Source organism: Pseudonaja textilis, chromosome Z (assembly GCF_049901715.1).
Source record: "Pseudonaja textilis isolate UNSWEBS1 chromosome Z, rPseTex1.2, whole genome shotgun sequence".
In the NCBI taxonomy this organism is placed as follows: domain Eukaryota; kingdom Metazoa; phylum Chordata; class Lepidosauria; order Squamata; family Elapidae; genus Pseudonaja; species Pseudonaja textilis.
The window spans coordinates 78226316-78240758 of NC_142008.1; the positions used below are offsets into that span (position 1 = coordinate 78226316).

General features: G+C 35.6%; 1 protein-coding gene across 16 annotated transcripts in view; it reads left to right on the top strand.

Moving 5' to 3' along the window:
* The window catches only part of IKZF1 (IKAROS family zinc finger 1), an 81699-nt gene that overhangs the window by 13874 nt on the left and 53382 nt on the right, over positions 1-14443 (top strand). For 10 of the 16 annotated variants that reach the window (XM_087916075.1, XM_026702331.2, XM_087916070.1 and 7 more), the window contains exon 2: positions 4268-4321. The exons of the other annotated variants lie outside the window; for them this stretch is intronic. In XM_087916075.1, coding sequence (XP_087772201.1) covers positions 4268-4321 — 54 coding nt within the window. The remainder of the gene's footprint in view (positions 1-4267; positions 4322-14443) is intronic. 16 annotated transcript variants of the gene reach the window in all.

A 14443-nucleotide genomic window follows, 5' to 3' on the forward strand; every position in this document is an offset into this window, starting at 1 on the left:
ATAGCAACAAATCTAAAACTACAAATGGAGCTGCAGCTTATTCTGGTTGAATTCCATTTGGGAAACATATACAAAACATAAATTGCTGCAAAAATAGAGTATTTTGGTGTATAATGTTACATCTCAGGATCAATAGATTTTAATGTTTTCTTTGTTCTTAACTAGGATTGAGTCAAAATCTTGTAATGGAGACTAGGGAATTTTTAGCTTTTGGTCACTGCCTAGGTACCAGTTTGTCTATGAGAGAGTGCTCACCCTGCTCCTTAATAAATAGTAGGTATGATCTGGATCAAAACTACTAATAGAATAAATGTTTCAAATCTCATTTTGGGGGGATCTCAGTTTAATCAGAGACCTGAACTGCAGTACTGAGTGACAAAAATCTAACATCCATAATCTCTATTACTCCAAGATTTTGCAATTATGTTCATTTTACAATTATGCATTTCCTTTATGGGAAAGCTGTGCATAATGGAAATTTGCCGTATAATATGCAAAACAACATTTGAGATATTCAGTTCCAGCATATTATATTGCAATTTTGCCTGTGGATTTTTAAATACATTTGTATCCTATCCTTAAATAACAAGAATTATTAGAAAGACAGAACAATAATAAAATAATTATTATTTATCCATATCACAAGAAGGAAAGTAATAATGTTGAAGCAGTGGATCTTTTCTGTTTATGTACAATTTAATTGATGTGCATCTATAAAAAATATATTTCAGTTGTGAGAAGATTCTGGAAAAAACATCATTTGGTTACCAGGCAAATCTAGTTTTTTAAGATAATTGTCATTCATATGTAATATAAAATAAGTATATATAGATATATATTTTAAAAATATAAACTATGATATTACCAAAGATGAACTGTTTTAAGTTTCTTGACTTCAATATAAAGGTATTGCATATTTACAACCAGGGGTGGGATTCTACCAGTTCACACCTATTCAGTAGAACCGGTTGTTAACATTCTAAGCAGTTCAGAGAACCGGTTGTTAGAAGAAATTACTGGCCTAATCCTGTAAGGAAGGCAGGTAGGAAACATTTTGGTGTTGCTTACAGAAACTGCCTTTTTGTTAACCCTTATTACATTCTTGGCAGGACTAGACTTCCTGTCTCAGGAACATCTCTGGAGTTTTTTCCCCCTCCTTTGCTGGTACTTTGCTTGTGTGAAGTGCCCATTCAAAGTTACAATGGCACTGAAAAAAGTGACTTATGACCCTTTTTCACACTTATGACTGTTGCAGCATTCCCCACAGTCATGAGAAGCCAGGGGTGGAGATGGTGCTTCGATGTGAGTGATATTGAGTTAGCCACACCCAGCCAGTCACATGACCACATGATAATGAGAGTTATTTCCTTCTGTTTGCCTGCTAATTTGGAGTATTTATTACAAGACAGGTATAGTGAAGTGAAATCTGCAGAAACAAAGCTGGTTTTGTATGCACAAATGTCCTTATATGTATAGAAAAATGTAAAGGGCTCAGGCCCTATATGTATAGAAAAATGTAAAGGGCTCAGGCCCTATATGTATAGAAAAATCAACTTTTATTTTACTATGTATTGATTTTTAAAAATTATAAGCATCTCTTTTCACAATTTGTGACTCTGAATGGCATACAACAATAACAGTGAAAAGAAAATCAAGATCTAAAAAAGGAAAAGTGAAAACAACATAAGAAAGCAAATAACAGGTAGTCCTCGACTTACGAATACAATTGAGCCCAAAATGAACATTTTACATTTGTTGTTAATTAATTACTTATAAGTGCTTAGCATTATATGCATTATAGCCCCATAACATATGGACGTCTTATAACATATATACCATCCTCATATGAACATGTCTGTTCCTGTGAATCTTTCCATATGTGGCTAGTCCTATCACTAAGGACAATGAAAAGCTGGCTTGTTGTTCTAAATAAGGCTCCTGTCCTCAGCTGATAGAGAGGGCTGTTTTGTTGCTGATAGTGAAGTACACAAGTTTTTATGCATCCTCATCTCTTTCATTTACGGGTTCTGTGGTATTTTAAATCATAGGTCTAGACTCCTTTTCCAAGCCATGGAATAGTCAGTTCTTCATTTTTCCAGGAGTGCCATCTATATGTAGGATGTCAGTAGGCTTAACTTTCAGCAAGAGAAAAACCCTTATACTTTTTCCCTTCTGAATTCTGTATAGGCATTTGCCAGATAAATGTTTGCTAAATGCTCAAAAGAAACATCTAACATTTAAAACTATCCAAATCTTGTACAATGTATGGGCGGAAAATCCATAATAGATCCAGAAATATCTGTTTGAACAAAAGAGTGACAATTGAGTAAAATTGAAGGAGAAAATAGAGATTGGTTTGTCTCAGATCAAAAGGTCTATGCAATTCTTGTATCATGTCTTCTTTAAAGGAATTCTGAGTTGCATTTTATTATTCATTTTATTCATTAAAAAAGTGACCCCAGTATTGTGAATTTTAGCATGAGATAGTCTCAATAAAATAATTCAACATAATTGAAAATAATTTAATTAATTTTAAAAATACCAAATAGTTACCATCACTATAATGTTATCATTTTTAATAAAAAGTCAAAATACTAAAAGCAGCACTCAGGAATGATTGACCTCAAACTTGATTATTTAGATAATGTCAATTATTCAGTCAAAGGGAAGAACATTCATTGCTCAGGTACTACATATTCCAAATCATTTAGGATTTTAAATGTCTTGAACAAAGGCCTGATGGTTTCTTTCAAGCTAGTGTTAAATGGATTTCACAATGGATTTCACTGCTGCATTCTATCCTTGGGAGTTATAGAAATCCCCTAAGTTCAGAACAAGTCATAAAAGTTTGTCCAGAATTCAATATACCTTTCCCAACATCCAGTTCCAATAACTCAGAACAACATAACATTTGACTCACCAAGCCAAATGCAGCCCACCATCTGTATTTTTGGCTTACTGGAACTTGACAACATTTTTCTTTTGTAAACTAAGGAAAATAAGGATTTCATATTTTTTGTTCAGCTTGGTAAGTCCCAAGCTAACCAACTGAAGAAAACAGTACTCTATTAGAAATCATTTGTATATTGTTCTTCAAAGATAGTTTCCAAAGTTTATGTAACAAATCTATCGAGTTAGAATTCTGTAGGTGTCTGAAAAAGAATACTGGATAAAGCCCTTAGTAGTTAAAGAAGGCGTAGGGAGCCTGATCTGAACTGTGTTTCTGAAAAGAGGCTACCTGTGTTATTGAATGAGTTCATTCTTGAACTCATAAATGCTGAGAATACCAGATTATTATTTTTTTTTGCCAAAGAGCCAGCAGATGTCCATCCAGACTCTAGAGAACTCAGACCTCTAGCCTTATGCTCCAAGGCCAGAGCTAGGCTTTATTTCTGCCTCACTACCTTGGGCATGCTTCTCCCTGGTGTTTGTGACCACTTTGCAACTTTATTCTTTGGAACATTACATGTTGAAACAGAAGGGCAAGCAGCTTCCCACTATTGGTTGCGTATCTGTGGAGTCAAGCCATCTGTCAGTAAAACAGAAAAACCTAAGTTCCTTTTCTCTCCAGAGTTCAGTTTGCTATTTTGGGGAGGGCTTCCATTCCCCATGTGGAAGAAAGCTGGTGTGGTTTGATGCAAAGATGGTTGAAAAAGAGAAGGCCAAAAGACTGAAGCTGCTGTTTTGCCCATCTGCCACTGCTTGAGGTGTATTCATTATTAATGGAGGTAGTAGCGTTGCTGTTCAGATATGCAGGCTTGCCTGGGTAAATGAGACATTCTTCAGCAAATTGCTTCGGTTTTTGATTGCTGATTGTACGCGTGTCACCAAGCTGACTCAAGGTTCATCGATGCATGCTCAGTAAATTAGAAAGAACATAACTATGGATCAGCCAAGAGAATGAATTCTTTGCCTACAATGACCCAGGGCCATTTAATTTTCTGCTTAATTTTGTTGCAGTCAGTTTGCATTTTGGGTTATTATGCAGTAGGAAATTAACAATAAATAACAAATTTGGTCCTCCTGTGCTTGTAATGATATTTTTATAAATCTTTGTAATGCTCTTTTTAAAAGGATCAAGGTCTGCACCAGGCTGATACCCCACAAATATGCAGGGTTGGAAAGAAAAGGGGGGGTGGGCATTAGTCCTGGCAGATAATCTCATAGTTAAATAGCAACTCCCTTTTCTTTCTCCTATTCAGCTTTCTCCTATGATTTTATATTTCACATTAAGCTTAAGGTATTTCTTTTTTCTTTTTTTTTCCAGATAATTTAAGGAAAATGGAAACAGATGAGGCTCAAGATATGTCCCAAGTTTCTGGTGAGATGGGATATATATAAAGAACATGACTAAAAAATAATGTGGGGAATCTTCCATCCAACTTCAAATTTGTTTGGTTCTCTACAAGACCATAGCTGTTATTGTCAGGATAGGTGCTTCAATATTTTGCAATGACTATTTGCAGATCAGGATATCATTAATGTTTAGCATTTCATATCAAACCCAATAATGTTTTTTTAAAAAAAAATGAGGGGGGAATTGAAAAATGAGAAGTATACCTGTTGGTATGGATAGATCTTCCTTTCTCTCACAGAGCAAGGAGCTGATGTGACTCCTATGTTACATTTTAAATTCAAAACTAGACAGATTATAGGTTTTTTTAAATATGAAACACAGAAAATATAAACAGGAGAAATAATTCTTATTTTATTTGTCAAGTACTATCAATATTTTTCTAAACGTAATGACCTTTTCTTTTATAATTAGTCTAAGACTTGATTAGATTTCCTTGCTTAGATTTCCTTAGATTTGAATTTTCATTTTTATGTAGTGAAATTGGCTTACACAATTTTTTGTGTGAAAGTGATTTGTTACATTTGGAAATAATTGTAAGGGGAGACACTTGAAGGGGCATTACTGTATGAGGAGAGAGAAAATAACATGCGAATTGGAAATCTACTAAAGACCTGGGTATTTCATAGTCCATTAGAGCTGGAATTTTAATCCTTCTAGATACGTCTACAATATATATCTCTAAAGACTATATAAAACATTTAAGAGATAGTCATTAAATTGTACATATTAAAGAATAAATAATACCCTTATCTAAACGCAGTAGACAAAAGACAAAATTAAGATTTTTATTGTAGCTGAGTAACCAATACAGAACAGAGTCATAGAATTTTAGAAACGCAGAATCATATTGCTGGAAGGGATCTTTATATAATCCTGGAAATAATTTTCCAGCATTTATTGAAAACCTCCAGTGGTGGAGCACCCACAATTCCATGAGGCAAGCTGTTCCATTGGTTAAATGTTCTCACTGTCAGGAAAATGCCTCTTTAGTTCTAGGTTGGATTTCTCTTTGATAATCTTCCATCCCTACTTCTTATCCTATCTTCAAGTGCTATGGAGAATAAATTGACCCCTTCTTCCCTATGACAGTCCTTCAAGTATTAGAAGATGGCTAAAATGTCACATATAAAACTTCTCTTTTTTAGGCTAAACATACCTACTTCTAATAGCCATTGCCTCTTGCGATTTAGACTCCAGATCGCTTATCATCTTTGCTGCTCTTCTCTGCATACTTTGTAGGATCTTAGCATCTATTTGTATTGGGATGACCAGAACTGGATGCAGTATTCCAAATAGTATGACTTCTTGTGAACATGATACTATTCCTCTATTAATGCAGTCTAGGACAGTATTGGATTTTTGACAACTGCAGCACACTGTTGATTCATACTTAAATAATAGTCCACCAGGACTCTCACAGGCACTGCTCTAGAGCCTGACACTGCCTATTCTGTACCTTTTCTTGTTTTTCCTGCCTAAATTACTGGACAATCACTTGTATGAAATGGTATAGGGTCTCCTGCTTGAGCAGGAGAATTGGACTAGAAGAGCAAAGTCCCTTCCAGCTCTATTCTAATTGATATTTATACCACCAAACTGCATCTTATTGCATGGAGTTCAGTGCTCAAGTCTGTCAATATCCTTCTGAATCTTGAGTATATCTTCCAAAGTGTTGGCAATTCCCTCCAATTTGGTATTATCAATAAATCTGATAGTGCCCCTTCAATATCCTCATCTAGGTCATTTATGAAGATATTGAGTAACAGAATAACAGAGTTGGAAGGGACCTTGGAGATCTTCTAGTCCAACACACTGGTCCAGCAGGAAGCCTAATATCATTTCGGACAAACCTGCTGTCCAATCTCTTCTTAAAAACTTCCAGTGTTGGAAAATTCACAACTTCTGGAAGCAAGTTGTTCCACTGATTAATTGTTCTAATTGTCAAAAAAAATATCTTTAATTCTAGGTTGGTTCTCTCCTTTATTAGCTTCCATTGTTTCTTTTCCTGCATTTAGGTATTTTGGAAAATTGGTTGACTCCCTCTTCTTTGTGGCATCCCCTATTACAACATTGCTATCCTATCACCCCTAATTTTTCTTTTCATTAAATTAGACATACTCAATTCCTACAACCATTTTTTATATGTTTTAGCTTCCAGTCCCCTAGTCTTCTTTATTTCTTTTCTCTGCATTTTTTTCTAGAGTCTCAACATCTTTTTTATGTTGTGACTAAAATTGTATGCACTGTTCCAAGCGTGGTCTTACCAAGGCATTACAAAGTAGCATTAATATTTCACATGATCTTGATTCTATCCCCGTTGGACTGCTTTGGCTTTTTTGGTAGCTGTAGCACACCACTGGCTTATTTAAGTAATAGTCCACTAAGACTCCAAAATCCCTCTCACAGTTACTACTATTGAGCCAGCTATAACCTATTCTATATGTGTGCATTTAGTTTTTCTTGCCTAAAGGTAGAATTATACTGGGCCCAAGATGAAACCTTGAGGTACTCCACTGCATTTGTCCCTCCACCAATGATGGATCATTGAAGTGTGGCTAGTCAGCCAACTGCATAACAACATAACATTGTAACAGGACAGAGTATAATCTTAAGAATGTCAGCAAGTATTACTGGTCTTCTCTTTATGTTAGACACTCTTAGGTTCTTTATTGTTTAGGCTTTTTAATAAGGTTGTTTCTGAGGTGTTGAAACCCCCAAATCACTCTTTAAGCTCAGGTTGCATTTTGGAAAAAAATGAATCCTTAAAAGCAAGTGATATGTCAATTGTATAAGACTTTTCAGATTGTGTTTTTTTTGAATGGTGTGATAGATATGATTCTTCTTAGTAAGATCTGTGTAGTTAGTACAAATCTATAGTAGGACAGTTAAGATTCTTCTTGGCACAGTTCATGGATCAGCATTTAGGATGCTTTTTAACTGTGCTTCCAGCCACTGTGATCCCAGGTTGTCAATGCTATTGTGCGATAGAGCCTGTTTACTTCCAGTTTAGCTGTATGAGTCAAAATGAGTCAAAATGAGTTATTTGAGACAGTTTTGTCTTGTGGTTAGGGTACCTGGAGAGAAAGTGAGAGACCATGAGTTCTAGTCCCTCCTTAATCATGAAAACCAGCTGGCTGACCTTGGACCAGTCACTGTCTCTCTAGCCTAACCTGCCTCACAAAGTTGTGAAGAAAAATAGGAGGATTATTAAGTATCTTCACTGTATTAAGATGTTTATTGAAAAATAATAAAGGTGTGATAGAAATTAAATACATACATACATACATTCATACTTTTCCATATTTCAATCTGTGACAATGGAATTGTGCAGCATGAGGTAGATTGCTTTCCTTGCTGCAGAAACTCCTGCCTTACCCCATTCCTCAATACTTTAGTATGCCCTGACCAGAATGCTACTGTGGCACTTTCCATTGCTGGGCTGATCTCCCTTTCATGAACTCCTTGGTACCTTCAATGAAAGCAATCATGGGTCATTGTTCAATAGTTCTGAAAGTCTCCTGAAATTTGTGGGAAAGTAGCCATGGCTGTGTTAAATTGCTTTTAATTTCTCCAATATAAATTATACCCACTTGCTAACTTTCTGCCCATGATATCACCTAGATCTGGCCTAGACTTGTATTTCTAATCTAAGCTACAAAATTACGTTTGAGTTCTGTTCACTTTGTGCTTACCCTTCCATAGGCCTATATTAATATAAAATGTAATGTGGACAGAGTGGTTTGAAGAGTGAACCTAAAGAATTTTAAAATCTTGTATTTATATCTAAGTGGAAAATTCAGCTAAAACCAAATTGAGGAGGAAATGAAATTCAATTTTTGCAGTATCTCATGTGTGTGGTTTCCTGTAAAAACACCTGCATCAGAAAGCAGGATAGGGCTTGGGTGGAGTAAAAATTAAGTTTTTAGCAAGTCTTTCGTAAGCCGGATGTTAGGAGAGGGACAAGTGACTTGTGACATCACTTATTTCATGCTAAGATTTGCTGTTAAAAAATTGGAACAAATTAAGAGAGAAAATTAGACCAAATTTAATTGAATTTCTATTTAACAAAGAAATATTTCTCTGAATTCCAACTGCAGGGAACAGACACTAGGCCTGAGCACATACACAGTTTGTAAGTATCAGAGAAAGAACTTGTTACCAATGTTTAGTTTAGGTAGTCCTCGACTTACAACAGTTCATCTAGTTCAAAGTTACAATGGCACTGAAAAAAGTGACTTATAACAATTTTTCACACTTATGATCTTTGCAGCATCCCCATGGTCATGTGATTTACATTCAGAGGCTTGACAACTGACTCAGATTAATGATGGTTGCAGTGTCCCAGAGTCGTGTAATCTCCTTTTGCAACCTTCTGACAAGCAAAGTCAATGGGGAAGCCAGATTCACTTAACAACTGTGTGACTAATTTAAGAATTGCAATGATTCACTTAAGAAATGAGGTGAGAAAAGTTGTAAAATGGAGCAAATTCACTTGACAAGTTTCTCACTTAACAACATACATTTTGGGTTCAATTGTGGTCACAAGTTGAAGACTACCTCTACTGGATATTCAGCATGAAATAATCTAAATTGTATATTTTTACAATACTGAACGCTGGCTAAAAACAGCACCACTGCATTAATCCATGATGGCCTTGTTCTTTATGAGATTGGTGAGTTCTTCAGCTGACAACTTGGAAAAGGTAAGGCACCTTGTCCAGAGGAAGACATAGTCTGAAATCCTTATGGAATTACTGATTATTTTAAGCAGACAGAGAATAAAACTGCTTTCTTTATTAATATAACCTTGTATATTTTGGCAGTACAGTAGAGCCTGTTTTTCCAGAGGGGGAGGGGAAAAGATAATGAATGTTACCAATTATCTCCTGCAAAAATTATGGTGAAGTTTAACATTGTAAGTAGGCAGGTCAGCCCCATTGGGTAAACCTGCCTAGGAAAACCACAAGAAAGGCTAACATTACTTTTATTGAGATTGACCATAATAACAGAATCTTGCAGGTCTGTTCTCTTTATTATCTCTCTTCTTGTACTTCAGTGAATTGGGGAGGCATATGCCTGAACCACTTCTGAATGTTATCTGTTTTGAATTTTTTTTAAAAAACTTCAGTCTCTTTTGTCTAGGTAACAATTTATTCAACAGCATATTCATATACAATAATTTTCCTTATTCCTTATCAAGTAGATAAATGCAATTGGCTGATAAAGGATGCAGTTTTTGCTTGTTTACTTTTGTTTAAACCAGAAGTAAACAACATGATTGCCAAAGGCAAGATTAGTAAATTGGTTTATGAGGAGCATTCCCTGGATATTATGCTGGAAAGATGTGGCCAAGGAAATGGATGGATTTAGAGATCTTTCCAGTGAGATTTTTTACTATCCGTACTTTTACACCTGGTGTACAAGTGCCATTTGGAATTATCATTTCCCAAGACTTGACATAAACCTTAGCCTGTGTTTGAACACAACTATTATATGCCTTGTAGTCCATATTTACCAGATGATTTTTCTCTGTAACTATCTGAAAGGAACCTGTCTCCTTCCATATGACATTGGGTGCCAGATTTGTGTTAATTTGAGTAGAAGAACATTTTATAAAAAATGAACATTATTGCCCCCAGTTTATGAAAGTTATTGGTAAGAAACATAGAATAACATTTCCCTTGACCAGGGAAGTCTATCATACGAGGAAAGAGAAAGGTGGGAAAAATGTATTTCATCACTTGGCAGATGTTTTGCTTGGAGAGTTTCCACCCCTCTACAGGTTCATATATGATAGGGTCAACAGCAACAGTGATGGATTATGAAAGACATTTGGTCTAAGAGAGGACACACACACACACATACATGCAAATAACTTGGGGAACAACAGAAAAGTAGAACATCCAGATGTCATTAGGCAAGAAATCAAAAATGAAACTGCCATTATTGTACTCCTGTCAGTCATTTCCATTTCAGTGACATCTTTAGCACACTGTGATTTCATCAAAGTGACAGTGTGAAATGGGTGTGATGATCCTGATGTTTGACATAAGCATATAAAAGTCATGACTTATGAAAACTTGTCATCTCACCTCAAAAGAACATTCTGTAATCTAACACTGCAGAATATGCAATTATCAAGGAGTTGGAAGAAATATTATAAATAAAAATTACAATAACTGGTGGTTTTAGCTTAAAAAATGAATGAAGTAAGATCATGTTGATATTATACGTAGTGTCAGAAAAAATGCTTCTCAAAAATATTAGAAACCAGGACCATCTAAGATCATACAATTAAGATGAATACACATTAAGTGCCATGTTAATACATATTAACAGATAAAATATATAATAACTCAGTGTGTATATTCATCACATTTAATAGATGTGTCTGCTTGGAAATTTGCATATTTTAGCAATATGTTATGCCTGTCATCATGTGCACTCCTTAATAGGTCTGGAGTAAGAATCCATATTTAATGATAAATACATAGTTTCCTCTTCTTTATCATTTGAGGTTAATTTATTGCAGCTAATGGCATGGTTGTAGTTTCATTGTTTAGGAAAAAAAATAGGTCAAAATTATGGCTAAAGATACCTGAAGCACCATAGTTTTGTCCTCTTGATTTGGAATAGCAGATAAGCATTATCATATTATATTATATTTATAACATTTCTTTCTACTCCTAAAAGAGGTTAAGCTGTAATGTTCTTTTATATGTGTAGATTAAGATACCTATATATACATGTGGGCAGGTGCATTGTATATGTAAGAGTCCAGATAGACACAGTCATAAGTATAGTTTCTAAACGACATTCAGATCCTGATAGTTTCCTCTGAGTCAACCACATTATCCGTCCTTTATGAAGTAGGAGTAATTGTAATATATATGAACCATTCAGCAGGTAATGCCTAAAAGGTAGAAACTTCCTAGCAACATGGGATTAAACCAGAAGGAAATCCTTCTGCTTCACTTACTGTGTAAGTAGGAAAAGGATCAACAGCATATTGGCTGACAAAAGGAAAAAGCAGAATGATTCCGTGCCTTAAAATAGCTGTAAATTTATATTTAAAATCGTAGATATACAACCATAGATTAATTTGAAATGAGTTTCCTACATGATAAGCTTCCCATTCACACTTCTGTCCACTACAGAAAGCAGTCTTTTTTGAAATGAGCTATTTCTCTACTCAATTGAAAATATGATGACAATGACCCAGAGATTACAGTGTATCCTCAACTTATAACCATTCAGTAAGCAACCATTCAATTCAACCGAAATAGAGTTGGAAGGGACCTTGGAGGTCTTCTAGTCGAACTCTACTCAAGCAGGAGATCCTATACCATTTCAGACAAGTGACTTTCCAGTCTCTTCTTAAAATCCTTCAGTGATGGAGCGTCCACAACTTCTAAAGGCAAGCTATTCCACAGGTTAATTGTTCTCACTGTTAGGGTGTTTCTCCTTAATTCCAAGTTGCTTCTCTCCTTGATTAGTTTCCATCCATTGTTTCTTGTCCTGCCCTCTGGTGCTTTGAGAAATAAGTTGACCCCCATTTCAATCGAAGTTTCAGATATGCTGAACTTATTATATGTACCCAAACTTATGCATTGAAGAATCCCAATGGTCAGAATTTGGCACTTGGCACTCTGCAGCACTTAGGATCACAGAGGTGCTTCAAGTCCCCCATCTATTTATCTCTCCTCCATCTATGCTCTTCCCACCCTTCCTTCCTTCCCGTGCTCCACTATCCCAGGTGACCTTCACTGTCTTCTTAATCCCACTGATGATGAGATGTTCCCAGCTTAGCTGCTGGGCTGGGGTGGTGATAGTGCTTGGCCCCAGAATTGTGGCATGCCGAAAAGTTCTATTGTGCTCCACTTTTAAGAATTGCTTTTTTTTCTTTTTCTTTTCATCAAGTGAAACCCAGGCTCAGCCAGTACAGCAGCCAGGCCAGGTAAAGCTGTGGCAATAGAATGCAGGGCAGCAAGGGTTTCAGACTGCAGGTGGCAAAGGCAACTGCGGCTAGAACTGGGCTGAGGCAGCTCTGGCTTTGGTGATTGTGGTAAGCAACACCAGAGCCACACAGTTCTGGGGCTGCTTGCCATCCCACAAGGCAGCATGCAGGGCAGCCAAAAAGGCAGAGAGGAATGAGAATTGGGGGCGAGTTTAAGTCAATCCAATATCTTACCGAGGCTCAGGGCTGGGAGTAATCAAGTTCAGAATGGTTTGGATTGAGATGGGTGGGTTCTTGCTTTATGAGTCGTATTTGTTGGCCCTGTCAAGATTACAGTTGTTAAGTGATGTGGTCATATGATGTCTAGCTTTATTACAACATTGGTTAATGATGGAAATTCTGATGCCAGTTGTGGAGGGCTCCCTGTATACTGTTATTATCTGATTTATGCAGCAAATATTTCTCCTGTGATTTCTTTCTGTATGCTTAATTTTTTTCTTTTGTTCTAACAAGTGAAAAATGAATACTTAGCTATAGTATATTATAATGGGATCTCTTTCATAAATCCGTTACAATTTGTTTGGACAACTCTGTTCCATAACCCCTTTTGAAAAATGAAGGCTAAGAACACCAGAATAGGGCTATCATACTTAGGCTGCAAAAATTCTGAAGGGCACTAGATGTATGCAAGGAAAATAGATTGTCTGCTATTTCCTCCCCGCCTAATATATATATATATATATATATATATATATATATATATATATATATATATATATATATATATATATATATATATTAATATTATATCACTCTTCTCTGTTATTTTGTGGTCTGTCTTTTCTTACAGAGTGAAATCAAGATGTTATGTTACCATTTGCAAGAAATGTTAAAAAAAAATTCCTCCCATTCAGGGATCAAATGGTTATTTACAGCCAAGATCTAGTATTTTTAATTGAAGTATTGTCGGTCGGATAACAAAAAACAGATTCCCCAAACCAGGCTTCTGGGACTTTATCTTGGCTAAAGGAATTGTTTGATGTGACTAGTATATGATTTGCCAAGCTGAGATGGCATGGCAATAGCAGGTATGGCCCTGCCAGAAAACTAGTCTCAGAGTTTTGTTTAAGAAAATTGTTCTAACTAAACAGAGAGAACAAAATGCATGGAGCAGACTTGAAACCATGTATTTGGGACTGGTTGCTCTCAAGCAGCAAAGAAACATGTTTGGGACTCAGATGTCTAGATGCCATTTAAATATTTTGTCCCAGTGCTTGCTTCTTTGTTTGCAATTGCACCACCAGCTCCAGTTATTATTATGAATACGCTTCTTAAAAATTAAATACGGAATGACTATTTTTCCCATCTTTCCATTTGGAAAGTAATCTGCTAGAAAATGTTAGTGTGATTACGTATCTATTAGAATTGCCGCACAACTCTGACTTATCTGGGTATAACAGTGTAAACTATGTAAAGGCATGAAATATGAATACCAAACACTTCTTGGTGCTCAAAAGAAGAGGCAATATGTAACACATTAAATAAAATGTATTTATTTACTTGGTTATATATTTCAAAAGGAAGGTTTTGCTGAGGAATACCTAAATTAGAAAAACAAATTCTGTTTATTTGACAAGTAGTGGTAAAGCAGAATTTAGGAATAGCCAGCAGCAAAGTAGCGTTTGCTTTCATGTTAAAGCTATTTACACAAGAAACAGGCTAATGTCTTGTAATTGTTACAATAAAAGTAGTTAAAGAGTGCATGTTATACATGTATTCTCCCAAAAATATACTTCAACCATTTATGCAATACTTCATAAAACATTGTGCAAAAAAGGTGGGAAAAGGTGGGAAGGAAAGAGGAAATGAATGTGCACTTCCCTTATCTGTCCTTTTTAAACATTTCCTTTCAATAAATAGAGGATTAATATATGAAACAATGTGGAGTCAAAATAGAAATAGGTCCAAAAAGGTGTTCCAAATCCTCCATAATCTGTTCCTCCTTACTCAGCGATCAGATATATTAACTCTGTTGCTCATAGGGTCATACAAATCAATATGAAAAGTTAATCATTACTGCAACTTTTCTTGACTTTAATAGGATTTAATTGAATATAGACCGGCTTCAA